Below are 18,504 nucleotides of genomic sequence, written 5' to 3' on the forward strand. Positions count from 1 at the left end.
TAACACATTGTTGTTTCCTGAAAAAAAAAAGTGTCATAGTAAAGTGAAGAAACAGGACAAACTGACATTTTTCTCCATTTTGACAAGAATTGATGCTTGTTATGCAAGTACTTGACGCCAATCTTTGCCTTTCTTTCTTCAAAGAATGGATGCCTATTGCATCTTCTTCTCCATCAGAATCTATAAAGGCAAAAACAAATATACTCTAAAGTCAATTTAAGTAAATGAAATGAATTCAGAAGTGAACGTATATGACAATAATTAAGAAGTGAATCAAACTAAATGTATAATAATCAATTATTGACAGATAAATTTCTCAATCCATCACATAAGATGGAATTAAAAGGAAAAAGGAAAGAAAAGCTACCTGTTTTACCTCATATTTGAAGCTACAGCTTCTCTTTCTTCAACCTTTTAGTTTACAATAAAATGATGAATGTGTTAAACAGAACAGGCTAGCAAGCCTTCAGAAAGATTATAAGAATTAAGGTTGATGCCATGCTTATGAATCACAGTCGGTAACACAAGATGGTTGCAAAAAGCCTCAAATCTGGCAAGAACATAAGAATAAAAAACCTGGTAAAAGTTCAAGAGATAAGTGACAACAATGGTCAATATATGCAATATACAAAATACATGCTACGTGAAAGAAGTTCCAGAAGATGCAAATAACCAAAGCCACATTAAATAGGGAAAAATGGAAAATGCTACTTTACACCTTGTGCAGACAAAGCAATCCCTCAAAAGGCAGCGAATCAAATTCAACCAACTCAAATTCATAGATTGCTGCAACTGGAAGTTAACCCACCAACTGTCCCCAATCATTATTCTCAAGTTTCATTGAAAGGACAAGACCTCAATTAGCTTATTTATGTATAGTTCTTCAAGATAAGAGGATGACCCCACATTCTTCATTGTCTTCAGATAAACCTGTTCCTGGCAATTCAGGATTTGTTAAAACCTTAATGCTTCATTTGAAAATAATTATTTGAGAGGATACATTTGAATTTTATTTGTTGTTCATTTTTGTGAGGATGAGTGTAGTCATTAGATTTAAGAGAGTATAAAAGGATGTATTTGGAACACATTATTCAAGATAAATTTTATAACTCCATGTATTTGAGTGTAATTATATAACTAATATGTTTTAAATCCAAATTCATCTTCTCAAATGTAGATTTCCAAATGAAACTAAAATTTGATGTAATCTACATGGCTTAGTTGCTTAAAGAACGTACAATGGAAGTTAGGATCCACAGTTACTACTCAGTAAAACCTTGTTCAACTGTAGAGCTCTTTCAAAAGGAACAGCTGTCCAAGTTGTTTGAGTAGTCCTTGAACTGAAATACTGAATGAATCATTATGTTAAGCAAGACAGTGCTCCTGACATGAACAAAAGAATATGGAGCCTCTGATTTCATAACTGTACAAGAGAAGAATTGAAATCCTTTTTCTTTATTGAGTTGAAATTTGAGCACATCATCATTGCAGCTCTAGGAAATCCAAATTTGAAACAAAATACGCTGAGCTGGATGCCAAGCCATTGATGTATTGAAAACTTTCATGCTGGTAATTCTGGTATAAAAAAAATGAAGTCATGAATCTCCAGGCTGAACAAATCATTTGACAAGAACTTCAATTGAATGGGAATCATAAATTAGAATTTGCAATCATACCCAAATGAAGGGAGTCGGAAGGCGATAAAACAATTTGTAGCAAATTAAGCACCAACTTAAACATTCTATCTCTACTAGGGCCTCATAGAGGATTCATACTTCCAATATGAACAGGGTAGCATAATTCAATAATTGGAGATGAATTTGTAGGCCAAAGTGTCATAGAGAAGCATCACCTCTATAAAGTTTTACACAACATTCATCCAAGATTGTTATCACAAATGTTTAAGTACTTCTTTCCCTTTCTAAAATCTGTTTAAATCTACCAGTATTTTCCTTTAGTTCTATACTCTTTTCTATACCATCTCCGATACTAAATACACAAGCTATTCCTAATCAAGAAAGAGAAAAGCAAACATTAAAATTTTTTCAGTCTCTGGTTCTTATCTAACCTCCTGACGATTACCTAAATGAATATTTGAAAAAAAATTATCCAGCCTGCTATGAGACTTTTTATGAAAGTCAACAGAACAAAGCAAAGAAAAACATAGCAGTAGTACAAACATGTAAGCCTGTGATAAGAGAAATGACCTGTAACTTTGAGGCCATGAAGTTTTGAAGGAAGTGGGGTTGTTCTGCTGCCAGTTCTGAGCAAAAGAATCAAAAGCATCAGATACATTTCCATCATCTTCTCCTGCATGTCTGTTAAACACTTGCTCCTCATCTTGCCCATCTTCACTCTCAGTGTAGAACTTCTGATCTGAAACCAAGTTCTTCTTTGTCTTCTAATCCCACTCTCCTATGGCAAAAATTATAAAAACTCAAAACACATTTTATAGTTAAACGAGGTTAATCATAAGAAGGAATTGAATTCAAAAAGTTGTGAAATAAGATGAAAAATCGCATATTCAACCAACTCAAATTTGCAACAGAATTTTAGAAGCAACAGGAAGCAAGTGATGAGGCATTCATCAAATAGTAATTGGCAATCTGGACGAGAAAGCACTGCAATTGAAGATCACTAGTTGCAAGTCTACTTTGTTTCGCAAAAAGCACAAGTCACTAACTAGAGAACATCAATGTTAGCCTTAATTGGTCTTGAATTCATTAGAGCAACCACAACAGTATTGGCACAAGTAACAAAATTTCTTCTAATAATTGTAAAATTGTGCACTAAGGCTTAACCTAGTTCCCATAGCTTTTCAGTTTCAAACTAGTATAAATTTCTTTAATAAGGACCTTCAAATTTTTGATGATAATAATAATGATAATGATAATAATAATAATAGGTGGCACAAGATACCTACATTTGATTTGTCGTAGCCTTGTAGGTCATTTAGTGGAAGACCAATAGAAGAATATACTAGATGGAGTATCTGCTAAGAATGAGGTTAAATACCTTTTAATTAGCTATTAAGAATTTAAACAAAAAAACGAAGAACGGGAAGGTCATGGTACAAAACGTAGCAATCTTTGTAGAGTGAATCCACAAAATTACACAAAAAATGTAGTAGGAGGTAAAATTATATAAAAAAATAAATTAATAAATATGGAATCCTCAATCTAATTAAGTAGTAAATTTGACCCTTATCACTATACAATTCATATATTCATGAGTATTATTAACAATGCAATCTAAAATTTCATGAAAGTAATTTTCACCTTCGTAATTTCATGAAGAATGAAGAAACATGAATTAAATAAGTTCTAAAAGTGGAATACAAAAATAGATAAATACTACATAATCCAAAGTTTCGATTAACTTTGCAAATAGCAGAGAAAGCAGTAATATGACCTGAGGGCTGAGACGGATTGCGTACTTTTTAAAAGAAAAGACAATAAATAGAGAATGGAAGAGTACCTAAGTGAAGCTATAGAATGACTTCATCGTCAATTTTTATGATAGGAATGTGGGAAATGTTGGGCCAATCTGTACCTGTCTCCTTTTTGCAACGTTTTCTCAGCAAAGGACACTCCCGAATGTGTAGATAAGAAAGAGAGTCAGGGAGCTTATTTTGCGGCATGGATTGGAGTATCGGACATGTGTAGATCAACAAATCGCGGAGAGAGGTGAGGTGCTGAAAGCCCTTGCCATTCAAAAGCTTAAGATTTGAAAGACCCCGTATCTCAAGATAAGTAAGAGAAGAGGGCAGCAGATGTTCATATGGAAAACACTCTATCTGTCTGGCACTTGAGATGTGGAAGCTTGTAAGTGAAGGGAGTGCTTGCAAACTCCATTCCCTCCTCATCATGCCCGCAAACAGCTTATTACTTTTGTGGACAAAAATAGCTTTTAATTTGGAAGGCAAACCCGTTCTTGGAAATGACTCTATTTCTCGACAATAGGATATCCCCAATGCCCGAAGAGATGGGAAAAGGGAGTGCATATGCTCTGGCAATGACTTTAAATTTACACAAGAGAAAAGCATAAGTGATATTAAATTGGTGGCAGATAATCCCTCTTCAATTTGAAAAGATATCAAATTAGGGCAACCATTGATATACAAAGAATTGAGACATGCGAGATGCCGGTGATGAGGCCCGTCTAATGCACCAATCCACTTCAAGTTTCTACAATCCCAAATAGAAACATCATTTAGCGTAGGGAATGATCCTAATGGGAAGGATTCCAGTGGATGACACCCGCCTTCTATGTACAAGGATTCAAGAAATTTAAACAAGAAGATTTTGGAATAATCCAAGACACGACACCTTTGGATGTTCAATTTCTTTAGCTTGTTAGGCAGACTACCTTCAGGAAGGGAACAGATGTTAGAACAATCCCACATCACTAACTGTTCAAGCCGAGTGCAGTGTTGCATCATCGTCTCCAATATGGAATCAGTTATATGCGAATTGTAAATTCCCAGCCTTCGTAGCCCACAAGGCAATGGCTCCAATTGCAATCCATCACATCTCTTTAAATCAAGTTGGCAAATGCTTGGTGCCCTTGGAAGCATGCCTCCAAGCTTCTCACAATTTCTAATCTCAAGCTTCCTTAATAAAGAGAGGTGCCTGGGCAGAGACTTGGTTAGCTTGGGACATTTTCTTATGCTTAGCTCTTGTAGAACAATGAAAGCTTCATGATCTCTCGAACAAAACCATTCTTCCCACTCTGGCATATCCTCAAATCTTAGAATTTCAAGAGATCCAAATGGTTTAGTGGAAGCATGACCATTCCCATAGAACTCATCACCCACTGTTTCTACTCTAGCAAACCCTTTAATTGAGAGAGATTTCAAAGATGATAGTTGCCCAAGCGGTGGCAAGGAGAAGCAATATTTGCAATCACGTAACTCCACAGATACTACATTTGAGAATGAAGAACGCCCCACCCATTCTGGAAATCTTGTACCTCTATAAAACCTAATGACAAGATGCTCCAAGTTTGTATGAGGCTCCAGTTGTTCAAGTACTTCTCTATCATGCTTTGAATCATAATCAATAAGATCAACCCTAGTCCATATCAACTCCAACTCCTTAAGGTTCATCTTATTCTTCAAATTGGCATCTTTGGCATCCCTTGCAGTGACAACATTTTGCAAACCTGAAATAGCAAGTCTTCCACATAAATGCTCCAGCTTTCCCAACTCATTAATGGTTGAACCATTGCCTAAAACAAAATCTGTTAATGTCCGAAGGTCTTTCAATTTGCCCATTCCTTGTGGCATCATTACTAGCTTTGTTCTCCGAATATTGAGATGGCGCAAGTTGATCAATCTTCTCATGTCTTTGGGCAACTCAACAAGGTAGAAACATCGAAACAATAGTAATGTTTGCAAATAGTACAATGTACTCATAGAGTTGGGCAAACATTTAATTAAAGTATTTGAGAGATCCAAATAACGCAAATGCTTCAATTGATCAATTTCTTCTGGCAACTCATTGATATTATCATATTTAGCCAAAGAAAATACCCGTATGTATCTAAATTTTACTATCAAATCATGCATTAAGTGGCTGGTAACATAAGAAGGCCCTGAAGATGACTCTAAAGTTAAGAATGTTCGTAAACTTTTTGCTTTGGATAACGTCTCAAATTTCTTAAGCACATCATATTTTTTTTGGACATTGGACAAATGACGAGTGTTTCTGGTTATTTCACCAGAATCACCGCTAGTATCCAATATGCAAGAAAATTCTCCAGCTACAGATTTAGCCAAGTCACTAATTAGATCATGCATGACAAAGCAAGATTTATCCCCACTTAATTGTTGGAAAAATGACCTCAACATTAAGTCTTTGAAGTACTCGTTACCTCGTTCTTCTGCATTGCCATTTTCTTTGGAAAACTGTAAAAGACCTTCAGCCATCCATAATCGAATGAGTTCTTCCTTTTTGAATTTATAATCTTTAGGAAAAATTGAACAATATGCAAAGCAACGCTTCAAATGAGAAGGAAGATAATAATAACTCAATCTCAATACCGGAAGAATAGTACCTGAGTCATCTGGTAGGTCCCACAAATTGCTGTGTAATATTTTATCCCATTCATCAGCATCTGGTTTACACCGCAGGAGTCCTCCGAGTGCTTTTGCAGCTAAAGGAAGACCTTTGCATCTCTTGGCAATTGCTTCACCGATTCCCTTCAAATTTGGATGCATGCTTGGGCTTGTATTGACAAATGCATGTTTTGCGAACAGTCGCCAACAATCATCTTCAGATAAGATATTAAGACGATAAGTTGGAACGTTCTGCATGATTGATGCAACGTTTTCATCACGTGTTGTTACAATAATCTTGCTATTCTTTGCCCCAGAAGTGAAAGGACTTTTCAATTCTTCCCAGTCAACATATCTCTTGTGCCAAACATCGTCTAAAACGAATAGAAACTTCTTTCCCGACAGCTTCTTCTTTAGTTCAAGTTGAAGCTTGTTGAGATTCTTGCTATCATCACAGCTACAATTGATCTCATCAAGAATAGTTTTGGTTACCTTCAAAGCATCAAATTCCTCTGAAACACAAACCCATGCTTTGAGGTCAAACCATTCCTCCACTTGCTTGTCATTGTAGATCAATTGTGCAAGGGTGGTTTTCCCAATCCCGCCTATACCCACAATAGGTATCACATCCATCTGATTGTCACTTGCATATTCTGGGTCCAGCAATTTCAGTATTGCTTCTTTTTCATCATCTCTGCCATAAACACCAGATTCATCCACCAAAGAAGTTGGACGGGATCTTTGAAATGCCTTTTCTCCTCTAAATTCTTTCAAACGGAGGGTGTCTTTTTGGTTGACTAGAGATTCTAGTCTCCCAAGGATCTCATCCAGCCTTGACTCCATCGGCTCTTTGAAAAGATTGAGAGAAGAGAAAAAGCGACTTACTTGCTTTACAGTACAAGTTTGATCCATCCTGTTTCGAAGAGCTTCAGCATCGATCTCATCGAGGAGGTCCTCCGCATCGTACACAGCATCTTTGAGCTCATCAATCCAGCTTCTGACATTCGGGTCGGTAATCTGCTTATTTTCAGCATCATCCAGCACTGCATTAACAGACATGAGCATTGACTTCAGTTTCTTAAGAAGGCCATCTTCAAGTTTCTTTCCCCTAACGAAGTCCAAGACCTCACGAGAAGCCATCCAGTCGAAAATAACTTGGAGGGAAGCAGAGAGGAAAGCTCCACCCACCAAAGCCCCGGCCATTTTTTTTGTATTATCTGGTAAAGAAAGGTTTGAAGGAAGATAAAAAGGGTAGTGATTGCAAACAATGAAATGAAGAGTGGTGAAGGTCTATGCGTATGCGGTTCAGTCTACACTTATAGGCAAGGGGAATTCGTTGCCAACAACGTTAGGATGAAAATGATTGATAACTACTACTATAAAATAATACATACAAATTGGTGGTGGATTACACGTAATTTCCATGAAAATATTATAATTTATTTGTCCATTTACATTTTACGTTAGAAAAAAGGCACAAGGCCAATAACATCAAATAATACAAATTTGATGTGATCTTTTTGTTATTTTCTAGTAATTTTCTTATAATGCAATTAGGAATAGAAATGATTTCGCCTGCTGTAATTGTCACTTTCTTTAAAATTTTTTTCATCTCATTAATTATGATATGTAATAGAAATTGAATCAAATAGTCTCCAAAATATAATGAAATTTAAGTTTGATTTACTTTGCATTAAAAGAAACAAACCACTAAACATTATTTAGTGAGAAACAAAAGTGTTGTCTTCAAAAAAATTTTGCTGTAAACAATACTAAAGCAATTAACCTTTTTGGAGAAAATTGGGGAAAGGTAAGGTGTGATTTAAAATTAAATTGAATTTCAAATAAATTTACGTCAATTTTTATTTATAAAAATTTAATTTAAGGTTGTAACTTTTAGATTATATTGTTTCAATCAAATATCATTTCATTTTCATTAAAAATATGTTTTTTTTTGAAAAATTACATATATATTTGTTTGATTGAATAGTTCATTCTTTCATACAAAAAAAAAAAATTCATATTTAGGTTTACGAAAATGATAATTTCTCATATAAAATATATATTTGATTTGATTCTTTCTATTATAGAATTATGTCAATTTAATTATAGGAACTTTTCTTAAGATATATTTTAACTCAATATAATTTTTCTTTCATTAAATTTCTTCCTTAATCATATTTTAATTATGTTAAAAATATTTTTAACGTTTTACAACATTAAAATGCAATGTGATTTGTTGACCTATAAACAATAAAGCCAACAACAGAACAATGATTGATAACTATTACCACAAAATAATACATTCGGTTGCAGATTGATTGAATAAAGATAAACATCATTTCCATGAAAATCTTTTTCATGGTTTGTCCATTTACATTTTACAACATTATTTTTCGTCATGGCGGAGATCTCGATAGGGTGGATATGTTTTTATGTGCATTAACTTTTAGTCTAATTGATAACTCCGCTGAGTCATGTGAATTGCATTTCTTCTTAGAAACATTTCTATTTAATTTCAAACAAGAGAATCTTAAGCCAACTTGCAGTATTATATTTCAGTTGCCTGCAGAATGAAGATTAAAATATGCATGTAATCAAGTTCATCAACATCTTTTTTGACAAAACCTAAGCTGGAATCCTTGACACCATTGCTTTTCCATCCTTTACAAACCTGTTGGATCCATATGTCATGCCTGACTCCCCATCAAACTCACCTAAGGTATTCATAATTTGATTTTAACCGAATTAACTGATTGAATTGATTTAATTCAGTTAATCAATTAGTTATCCAATTAATTTCAATCAATTACTGAGTTAATTTCAGTTAGTTAACGAAAATGATTTTAAAAAAATTTTAGTTTTCAATTAATTTGGTTTGAAAACTAAATTAATTAAAATTTTAATCAAAATATAATATAATTCAAATATAAAATGAATAACACATTAAATTGATTATTTTATTTTATAAATTAGTCGAGTTTTTAATATAATATTTTAATATTTTATTAGATAATTTTATTTAATTTGTTTAAAATATAAGAAATTAAAAATTAAAAATATAATATAATTTAAATGTATTTCCTATTTGATTAATCAAAAAAATTAATCAACCAACTGAATTTAATTCGATTGGTAAATTTTTGAAATTAATAAATTTGATTCAATTAATGAAAATAAAATAATATAATTCGATTAATTCAATTTTAGATAATTTAATGTGAAATTAACCAAACTTATTGAATCAACACTAATGTAAAACCAATTTATGCCTGAAAAAATGAACCTTTCACATTGCCATTAAGAAAGGAAAAAAAAGGCTTACCGATGACATTCACCATGTAACCCAACTAACAGTTAAAAATATAACAATGACAAAAGCAACTTGACAAAAGCAAGAGAAAAGCCATGTCAGGTTCATTCTATTTGACCCGTTTTTTTTTTTTTTTTTTAAATGACATAAGAAAAACAACATATTAAAACTTCAAATTGGGATACAAAATTCCAGAATTGACCGGAAATTTTGGAATTGGAGAAGCAGCACAGCATAGACTTGTCTACATAATCAAGGCAACTCCAGAAGTTAATTAAAGAAAAATTTTCAGCTTCTCAAATTCTCAACAATCTTGGAGATTGCTGAGTATGTTCCGAAGGCAGATGAAACTAATCCCACTGCAATTACTATAACACAAAGTGTAGCCTATAAAAAAGAAAAGGAAAGATTATGAGAAAAGGCAGAAAGAATGCACGCTGGAAGATAAGTTTGAGATTCAAGCTCTAAAAGAACTGTTTATGGATTCAGTTTCCTGTTTCCTTCTATGTGCGGATGAAAAAAATGGTTATAATATTTAATCGGTTACTTTGTGCATGCGTGTACTTTGTATGCATGTGCTATGTTAAAATATAGTTACGATAATTTTAAACAAAACATGGTAATATAGTATAAAAATAATATAAAAAAGATTTAAAAGCAATACGATTTAAATTTTTAGCAAAAAGTTATATATGAATTTAATAAAAATATTTTTTAAAAAATGTGATTTGTTTTTGACGTATTGATATAAATTATGATATATAATTTTTTTATTTTATAAGTGTTAAACACGCAAATAAGCAGATACAAATACACAAATTGCCACTCTACTTAAATATGCATGTTTCATGTATTATGTGATTGTACCTGAATAAGAGTTACTTTACCCCTCAGGATGCTTAAATAACAAGCAGAAGGAAGTATCAAGGACTGCCATTGAAGTAATTATCAAAAAAGCATCAATCTTATGTTCTATGTTTGTCTCAACCGGGTAGCATTGTAGAAGTGATAGAAGAAGCTCCATGCTTAAAATGGCAGAAGGTAACTTACCAAAAGCATTGTGAATAAAGATCCTATCAATGACATTACCAAGCCTGCAACAAGGAAGAAAATTTTCCGATGATAATCTAGAAATTTAACCGATCGAATATTTAACACTAACTGGATGATCCAACACTCCAAGTCAAAAGCCATATATAGAATCTGTAACCTTATGACTAAAGTGTTTCTATTAGTTTAAAGGTTAATATTTCGAATGGTTCTTATACTATAGTAAAATATTCAATATAATTTCTAAATTTAAAATTTTTTTAATATGATATTTAAACTATAGATCTGTTAACTAATATAATACTTAAAAGGTTATTTGTCAACTTAATGTCATTATTTGAAGTTAATTACATAAATGGTAAATGCCATATTAATTAAAAGATTTATAGTTCAAATATCATATAAAACATTTTTAAAATTCAAAAACTCTATGAAACATTTTATAATTTAGGGATCATTTGAGACATTAACCCTTGTTCAAAATAACAGATGTGTTGCCATGAATATAGGTTTCTCTATGAAGATGAAAGGTAAATGCATAGACAAAGAATAAGAGGCGCTTACCGAAGAAGGGAATGATGAGACCAACAATCAAGGTTGAGATCACCAGCGAAGTTCTTATTAAGATAACGTAGATGTGAGAATTGAGATGGCTTGCTGGTATCAACTCCTCAAGACTCATTGCCACTGGAGACAAGGTTAATGCATATGTAATTGGTCTAATTAAGGCAAAACATTTTTTTCTTAGACATGAGAACACAAATGACAATAAATAGCAAGACATTGTTTAACTCAAGAGGAAATCATGAGTGTTTAGGATGATAACAGTTCTCTTGAGAGGGCAATGAAAGAAGGAAAATGTTAAGAAAAAAAAAGGTGCATGGAATTTATGATTATGCATTATCCCTCATTTCATAAAAACTGTCAAGTTTTTGTGTGTGTTATTTTTGGATCAAAGTAGGCAATACGTCACAGCAGATCTTCGTACTTTGACACAAGGAAGCAAGATAAAAACCATTTTGGTTCTAAGTAGAGCATGTCTTAATGGAATTTGTCTTTGAATCCTTATCAAAGGATAGCTTTATAATTCATTACCTAATACTCTGATGTCATTGTAACCATGCTATATATAAAGAAAGAAAGATCAACTTACATAATGTAATTCTTTTTTAGTTTTATATAATTTTCTAACACTTGATTTTAGTTTATTCAAGGGATGAGAGTAACAAGTAAAAATAAGAAAAAATAATTTAATCTTATCCCTTAGATCTATTGAAATCAATAATTAAAACAATATGTAAAACTAAAAAAGAGTTACATTATATAAGTTGATCCCTCTTCATAAATAAAAGGATATTTGGTAAATGGGTTGACAACCTGCAAAAGAACAAAAAAAATAAATGAATTATAGTTAACAGATGGGAAATTAATCACTAAACAAATGCTCATAAAATTCTATTTGAAAGTGTAAGCCCCGGAGAGTGATAATATCTAGCTAGGTGGAAAGGCTGCTAAACGAATTAATATCATGAGTATTTATTTTTTCTCAAAATCGCATATATGCAATTATTTTTACTTTTGTAGGTATCACCTTTAGAATATGCTAGATATCAGCTCACTCAATTTCTGTTTCTCCAAAATACCAAAAGGGTTTAAGGTGAGATTCAAACCCTAGATTTGTTGGATACTATCTCTTAAAAGTGATGATGTGAATCAATTGAGTTAAGCTTCAAGTTCATCGATGACATTTTCAAATATGTGCAATTCTACCAATCAGTATAAGCGCAGAACAATATGTCAAGAAAATCTGATAATTAGATGACCATACCGTTGTCCACGTAGCAATCTTTGAAGCAATCAGATCTTTTGGCATGTTGAGAGTGAACTGTGATTCTGTTGCTTCTCCAAACATTAAGTACCCCATAATTGCACTTCCAGCACACAACAAAGAACAGATCACAAAACTGCAAGAAAATTAAAACCAAAGACGATAAGATTGGCAGCATTTTTAATTACACGGAACCCCTTAGATGGAACAATGAGGTAGTTGGTTAGTGATAAACAATTTTGTGTCCCTTTTGCTTACATTAACATAGCAAACATAATGCAGCACCTTATACAATAGTTAACATATTCATAGTTTAGATGTCATGTTAGAGGTTTTTAAAGTTCAAGAACCACGTTGAATATATTTCTATAGTTTAGAGGCCGTTCAAGACATTAACCTAAAATTGAATTGAGCAGCAAATTTACCATACTGAGAGTACTGAAGGGAATTGATTTGGTTTCGCCATTGAGGTATAGATATTTGGAAAAACAGCATGTCCTTGATAGCAAAAACCATAGAGTCCAACAGCAACTGGAAGTGTAGACAGGTTCAATTTAGTCCCATCGTTATGAAAGCCAACTTGATCTACCAAACCAACCCAAAACAAGCAGAATACTACCAAGATTGATGCAACAACTCCACCAGCTGGAAACAGAGGAAGAATACACTGAGACAACGCGAGAGATAGCCTAGGGACTGAAATAGATTTGATAATTCATATATTCATATCATGTAAAACACTGTAAATTCATGTATTTGTGTCATTTTTTACATAAAAATTGCATGTCATAATTCGTATTAACATGAAAAATACAATCCCATATGATTTTTGTTAAATCTTAATATGTGTCACCTTCGTAGCTTTTTACATATTATTTTTGTTGTTTTACTGTATCATATATTTTAAATTGTCAGTCTAGACTGTCTTATGGATTTTCAGTTAGAAAACACTATAGATCAGTATGTTTCTTACCAGAGATATAACTAAGAACACTAAGGTCTCTGATCCAAACAGTGGGAAGAACAGCAAGAGTTGACATCAGTGCAAACAGACGTGGTGAGTTCAACTCAAATCTACCCAAACTAATATGTGCATTTGGGAATAAGGATGACAAGTTATCAGCCTCTAAAATTATATATTCAACACAAGCAGCCTGCACGGAAGATTGTAACAGTAACTTCACTGGTAAGGAGCGGAACATGTTAAAAAAAATCTATGGCAATGGCTACATTCTCCATGATATTAATATGTGATCGAGTAAATAATCTCTATATCGAATGTATCAGATGATAGCCGCATGTGATTCTAAACATAAAACATGCAAGTGTAAACGAGGCTCTTGGCATTGGCCGAACAATTTTGATCATATTATTCTGAATTTATACTTAACAGAACTTTCTAAATTTGCGTGGGGAAAAATATGTTTAATTTTTTTGCTGATATGTTTGAAAAATGATGCCCTAGGGCATATGTTGAAAATGTTATTATAGCCACTAGAATTCTTCTTTGATGAACATAAATAAATTAGAGACAGAAGTTAAAGCAAAAGGAACACAAAGTTAAAAAGTAGGACCCCTGTTGGAATCGTTGCTTGTATTTTCTCATGTCACCAGACACCATTGTAGCAGCTAGACAACTATAGGATTTATCACCAAATATTGTAAAATACTTAATTCTTTTAGAAAAGCCAGCTGTACTTACATATAGCTCCATGTATAAAATTATCTGCACAAAAAGCAAGACCCAAATTGACATCAGATCATTCAGTTTTTGTAAACTAGTGCCTAATTTAATTTGTCAATTTCTTGATTTCTATTAGATCTGATAATTTTAAATATAATATAATAATACGATAGAAAAATAATAAAAAATACCACAATTACATGGTTTATAATTTTAACAAAAATCATATATTAATTTAACAAAAATTAAAAATGTGTTTTGTGTTTAACATGTCCTATGAATTTTAACATGATAATTTTAGTGTTTTAGACATATTAAATACAAAATGAGACAAATACAGATATATAAATTACTAAATCTAATTTCCATTTGAAAACTTAAAAAAAAGCCAAATTATATAAAAATTCATAATTGACATAAAAAATAGTTAACAAAAGTATTAACCAAGTGAAGTTTTAACTTACCGAAACGGCAATTCTACCAGCGGTGCCAAATGCAGCTTGACCAATATCGGGGTAAGTTTCGAGCCCAGGTTTACTATCCAGACAATGGCGCAAAAGCAGTCCAGTGTAAAAAGAAAGCACTGCAAATGTGAATAATATTACAAGCCCCAACCATCCTCCTACCTTGGCAGCATATGGGGTAGAAAGGATTCCAACTCCACATAGCACATTAATCCCTGCATAAAATTAAAACCAAATGTAAAATCCTAAGGAATGCTACTTTAATTTAATTTGGATTGAAATTCTGGAATCTGGTTTCAAATTTAAGTAAATGTAAACTTTAGTTGTTTTTACTCAATATTTATTGTCTAACCATATAAAATTATAGATGGTTTGATAATAATTAATGCATCTACTATCACTCTTACATAGACTTATGGGTTAAAGGCCTAGAAAAAAAGTCAGATTTGATTATGATAGTTTCATGTTGAATCATCTCGGATTCAGATCACATTGAAGTTTCATGTTTGGATCATTTCGAATTTGGATCACATTGAATTCAGGTTTGTTTCGGGTTCTAGTCTTTTTGAATTTGGATCTTTTCTGATTAAGCAATCTTGAGTTCATGTGGGATTTGGCTTTGGGTTAAAATATATTTGAGTATTACATTTTTCATTTTTAATGCTAAATTCGGCTTATTACAAGTTTTGATTGAATGGAAATGAGTTCAAATTATTTGGATAATTTTTTGTTCTGGTTTTTTCGAATTTAAGTTGACTCTTTTTGGTAAATTTGGGTTTGGATTCGGGTTTTTTTGTGTAGGTTTTCAAGTTCCTTGTTTTCCAAAATAACCAAAGCAATTTTGTTTTTGTTACAAACCTAGCTTTCCGTGGTGATTTTCTATTGGCTAAGGTATGCAAGCCACATAAGCTGAAAGAGGACAAAATAGAAACTAGTAATGGAGAATAGAGGACATAGCAGATAAAGCTGAGATCTACTTCAAGCCATGTGAAGAGGGGTGATGGTGACAAGCCTACCATGATTGGTTTTTGTGGTCATGAAAGGCCAACAAAAGATTAGAGTTGGTGGTTATAGTAACTTTTAGTTTTAGTGACCAGGATTCAAATCCAGTTAACAGTATAAAAATAGTTCAATTTACCATAGTTTCTTACAATGGGATCTTGCAAAGTAAACAACTTCTCAATCACATTATCAGAATTTTGGGAAATGGCCAAGAGTTATGTAAACTAACCATTTAGCACAGCTTGCCCATATGAGCTCTGGTGAGATATTGGAAGTTCATGAGACTTGGATGTTTTATCATTTACTCTTGCAGATTGTCTCCTTAATGGGATCGGAGGTAGTAGAGAGTGAGAACTAATACGTCTTTGAGTCTGTATTTGATCATCAACTGTCGGTAGGAGAGGTTTTGTCACTGCAGATAATGATTCCGAAGTATGCCTTCTCGTTAATGATGATGAAAGAAAGGAAATGCGTGAAGGAGTACTCAAAAACCCGATTCCCGGAGATGGTATACTACTATACAAGTCAATAGACTGCCTGAAAAATAACAGAAGCCATAAGCATTTGAAACTAAAAAGCAATGTCTCAAATAACTGATTAAACAGGCTTTTCACCTGATCCAACTACCTAATGTTATACAGATTTGAAGGTTCTATAACCGATTCTAAAAACAGTTTCTATTTTTTATATACAAAGAGGCTGCAGCATGTGAATAAGATTGTTGGTGCTGGGATTTGAATATCATATTTATTGGATATCATCTCTTAAGAATAGCTGCATACTAACTGAACTAAACTTCGGTTTAGTATTTGTTTACTTTGACTCCATGACTTCCAACTTATACCAAATTTGGCGAAGTCTTTTATACCAGTATATTATACTGCTATTTGTGATGAAAATATTTCTAGCAGCAGAAAGAAAAGCAATTGACTAATCAAAATTGAATGAGAGAAAAACCAAGTTTTGTTATATATTATAGTTTAAAATCAATCATCAACCAACTGTTCTATAAAGCCCCATATAGGATACATGTTTCCAATATCAACAGGGTGCTTTAACATAATTCAATAATTGGAGATGGATTTGTAGGCCAAAGTGTCATAAACAATGTTAATGTAAGGATCTGAAATCAGAAATGACCTGTAACTTTGAGGCCATAAAGTATTGTAGGAACCGGGTTTATTCTGTTGCTGGCTTTCAGCTGAAGAATCAGAAGCATCAGATTCATTTCCATCATCATTCCCTTCATGTCTGTTAAACATTTTCTCATGTTCCTCATCTTCACTCTCAATGTAGAAACTCTGATCCGAAACCGAATTCTTCATTCTCTTCAAAGCTTAATCTCCTACTGCAAAAATCTTAAAAATCTTAAAAACTCACACCATGTTATAAGAAGGAATTGGATTCAAAAGGCAGTGAAATAAGAGGAAAACCCCACATATTAAATACCTTAGGTGGAAATATTCAATTCTTATCTGTGATTGGCTTGTTTTGGCAGGATGTTTGCACCTAAATAATGTTCATTAAGTTGCATGACATAATCACATAAGAGAGAATTGCTATTAGGCAAGTTGTTCATAAATGGAAAAACGGTTTCATGAGTGAAACTGACAGCAACAATGGTCTGTAATTGTAAAGAATTCGAAGTATTGGAATTCAATTCAGTAATAATAAGACAGTGATACACTCAAAATTTGAATTTGCCATATTTCTAAGAATTGAGTTTGAAGCTTTCGAAGTGAACCCTTTGAGTCTAGAACTTTTATGTTCTGTTTGGTTTGAGTAAAAAAAAAAAAACAACAAAATTTTTCTTTGATTGTGAAATGAGACTACAGAAAACTAAGCCAAAGTAAAAACTTTCAATTCTTTTAACACATTCCCTTTTTCTTCACCTGAGTTTTCTCAGTAACCAAACAGAAACTTTAGAACAGAAAACCAGAAAGAAACTAACGCTTAACATAACCAAGAAAAAAAAAAAAAGAAACCACTAATTTTCCCAGAATTTTCTCAGCTAAACCACACAGAAACCAATTACTATACTATAAAACATGTCTCCATATAAAACACTGCAATGGCTTCTTTAAAAGAAACAAAGGATAGAATCAGAATATTGAACCTTTTTCTGAACATCTGATACAAAAACTACTCACCTCTTAACAAAAATTATCCTTTGATAAATTGTTAGACTCAAAGCTATTCCAGTTGAGAATATTGCATTACATTTGAATTAGCTAGAAAAAAAAAAGTTTATTGTAAATCAGAAATCAAGTGAGTTCCTTTATTCCAAATATATTTGCAGTGTTTAGTGAGTTGACATTCAACTTTTAGCAGTTTTGTAAATCATCATTGAACTAGTTTTTCTGACCACAAAAAATATATATATATAATCAATCTCATTCTAGAGATTCAGAATCCAAAAACCAGACAAAATTTTCTTAACTTCTACTTGTTAAGTACTAAACCCCATACTCCACAAAACTGTAGCCAATTTTAACTCATGTATCGGACCAAAAAGCAGTAATTCACTTATTTTCAATCTCTACACATGGAGCAGATGTTTTTCTAGTTTGTACTTCTGATGCTGTTTAGAATTTTTCTGTGATGATTAGAAAATTCATCTCATCTTCAACTAAAGCTCAAGAAACCAACCAAGGCTTTTTTAATTCCAGGCCGCAGGATATATGTAGTCCAATGCCTGTCCTGCTATCAGTTAAGCATCCAGGTTTACGCGGTTTTTGAGCGAAGGCCTCTAGGTTTTTGGGGTTTCATGTCAATTACTTCATCAGTAAGGTTGAGAGTATAAGGCCAACATCCCAAACATGAATATTTTTAGCTTTCGGGTTTAAGATCGGTTTTACTCAGCCCAGGCGATTGCAATTGATAATCCTTTCAAACAGTTCTTCAGTTGAGAAAGCCCAGGCCCAGACGCTACAGCAGTTTTACGCAGGGATGTTATTTTATGGAAATTTTGTTAAAAATTCGATTTTTTTTTTTAATTTTAATGAAGATAGGAATGAATATTAAACTTTAAAATAGAAATAGAGATAGATATAATTTTAAATTTTATATCGGAAATGAGTGAGGATAGATAACATAACACTTTTC

General features: G+C 32.6%; 1 protein-coding gene and 1 pseudogene across 3 annotated transcripts; both read right to left on the bottom strand.

Moving 5' to 3' along the window:
* Positions 1-3,487: 3,487 nt before the first annotated feature.
* LOC111296665 (putative disease resistance RPP13-like protein 1 pseudogene) lies at positions 3,488-7,432 on the bottom strand (annotated as a pseudogene).
* A 1,891-nt stretch (positions 7,433-9,323) lies between these two features.
* On the bottom strand, positions 9,324-17,676 carry LOC111296652 (amino acid transporter AVT1C-like). 3 transcript variants are annotated; one of them, XM_089741640.1, is made up of 14 exons: positions 17,550-17,676; positions 16,849-16,908; positions 16,540-16,747; positions 15,629-15,936; positions 14,398-14,612; positions 13,952-13,975; positions 13,223-13,403; positions 12,675-12,894; positions 12,250-12,385; positions 11,775-11,798; positions 10,986-11,127; positions 10,422-10,465; positions 10,239-10,301; positions 9,324-9,758 (listed from the first exon to the last, which is right to left on the bottom strand). In XM_089741640.1, the coding sequence occupies exons 3-14, from the start codon at positions 16,722-16,724 to the stop codon at positions 9,660-9,662; spliced, it is 1,641 nt and encodes a 546-aa protein (XP_089597766.1). In that variant the 5' UTR covers positions 16,725-16,747; positions 16,849-16,908; positions 17,550-17,676; the 3' UTR covers positions 9,324-9,659. The 3 variants fall into 3 exon arrangements, with proteins under 3 accessions (XP_089597766.1, XP_089597768.1, XP_089597767.1); XM_089741642.1 differs by lacking the exon at positions 10,239-10,301; XM_089741641.1 differs by lacking the exon at positions 16,849-16,908 and having other exon boundaries at positions 17,550-17,645.
* Positions 17,677-18,504: the final 828 nt, after the last annotated feature.

The sequence above is a fragment of the Durio zibethinus genome, chromosome 12 (assembly GCF_047325235.1).
Source record: "Durio zibethinus cultivar Kanyao isolate XHJ-2024 chromosome 12, ASM4732523v1, whole genome shotgun sequence".
In the NCBI taxonomy this organism is placed as follows: Eukaryota; Viridiplantae; Streptophyta; class Magnoliopsida; order Malvales; family Malvaceae; genus Durio; species Durio zibethinus.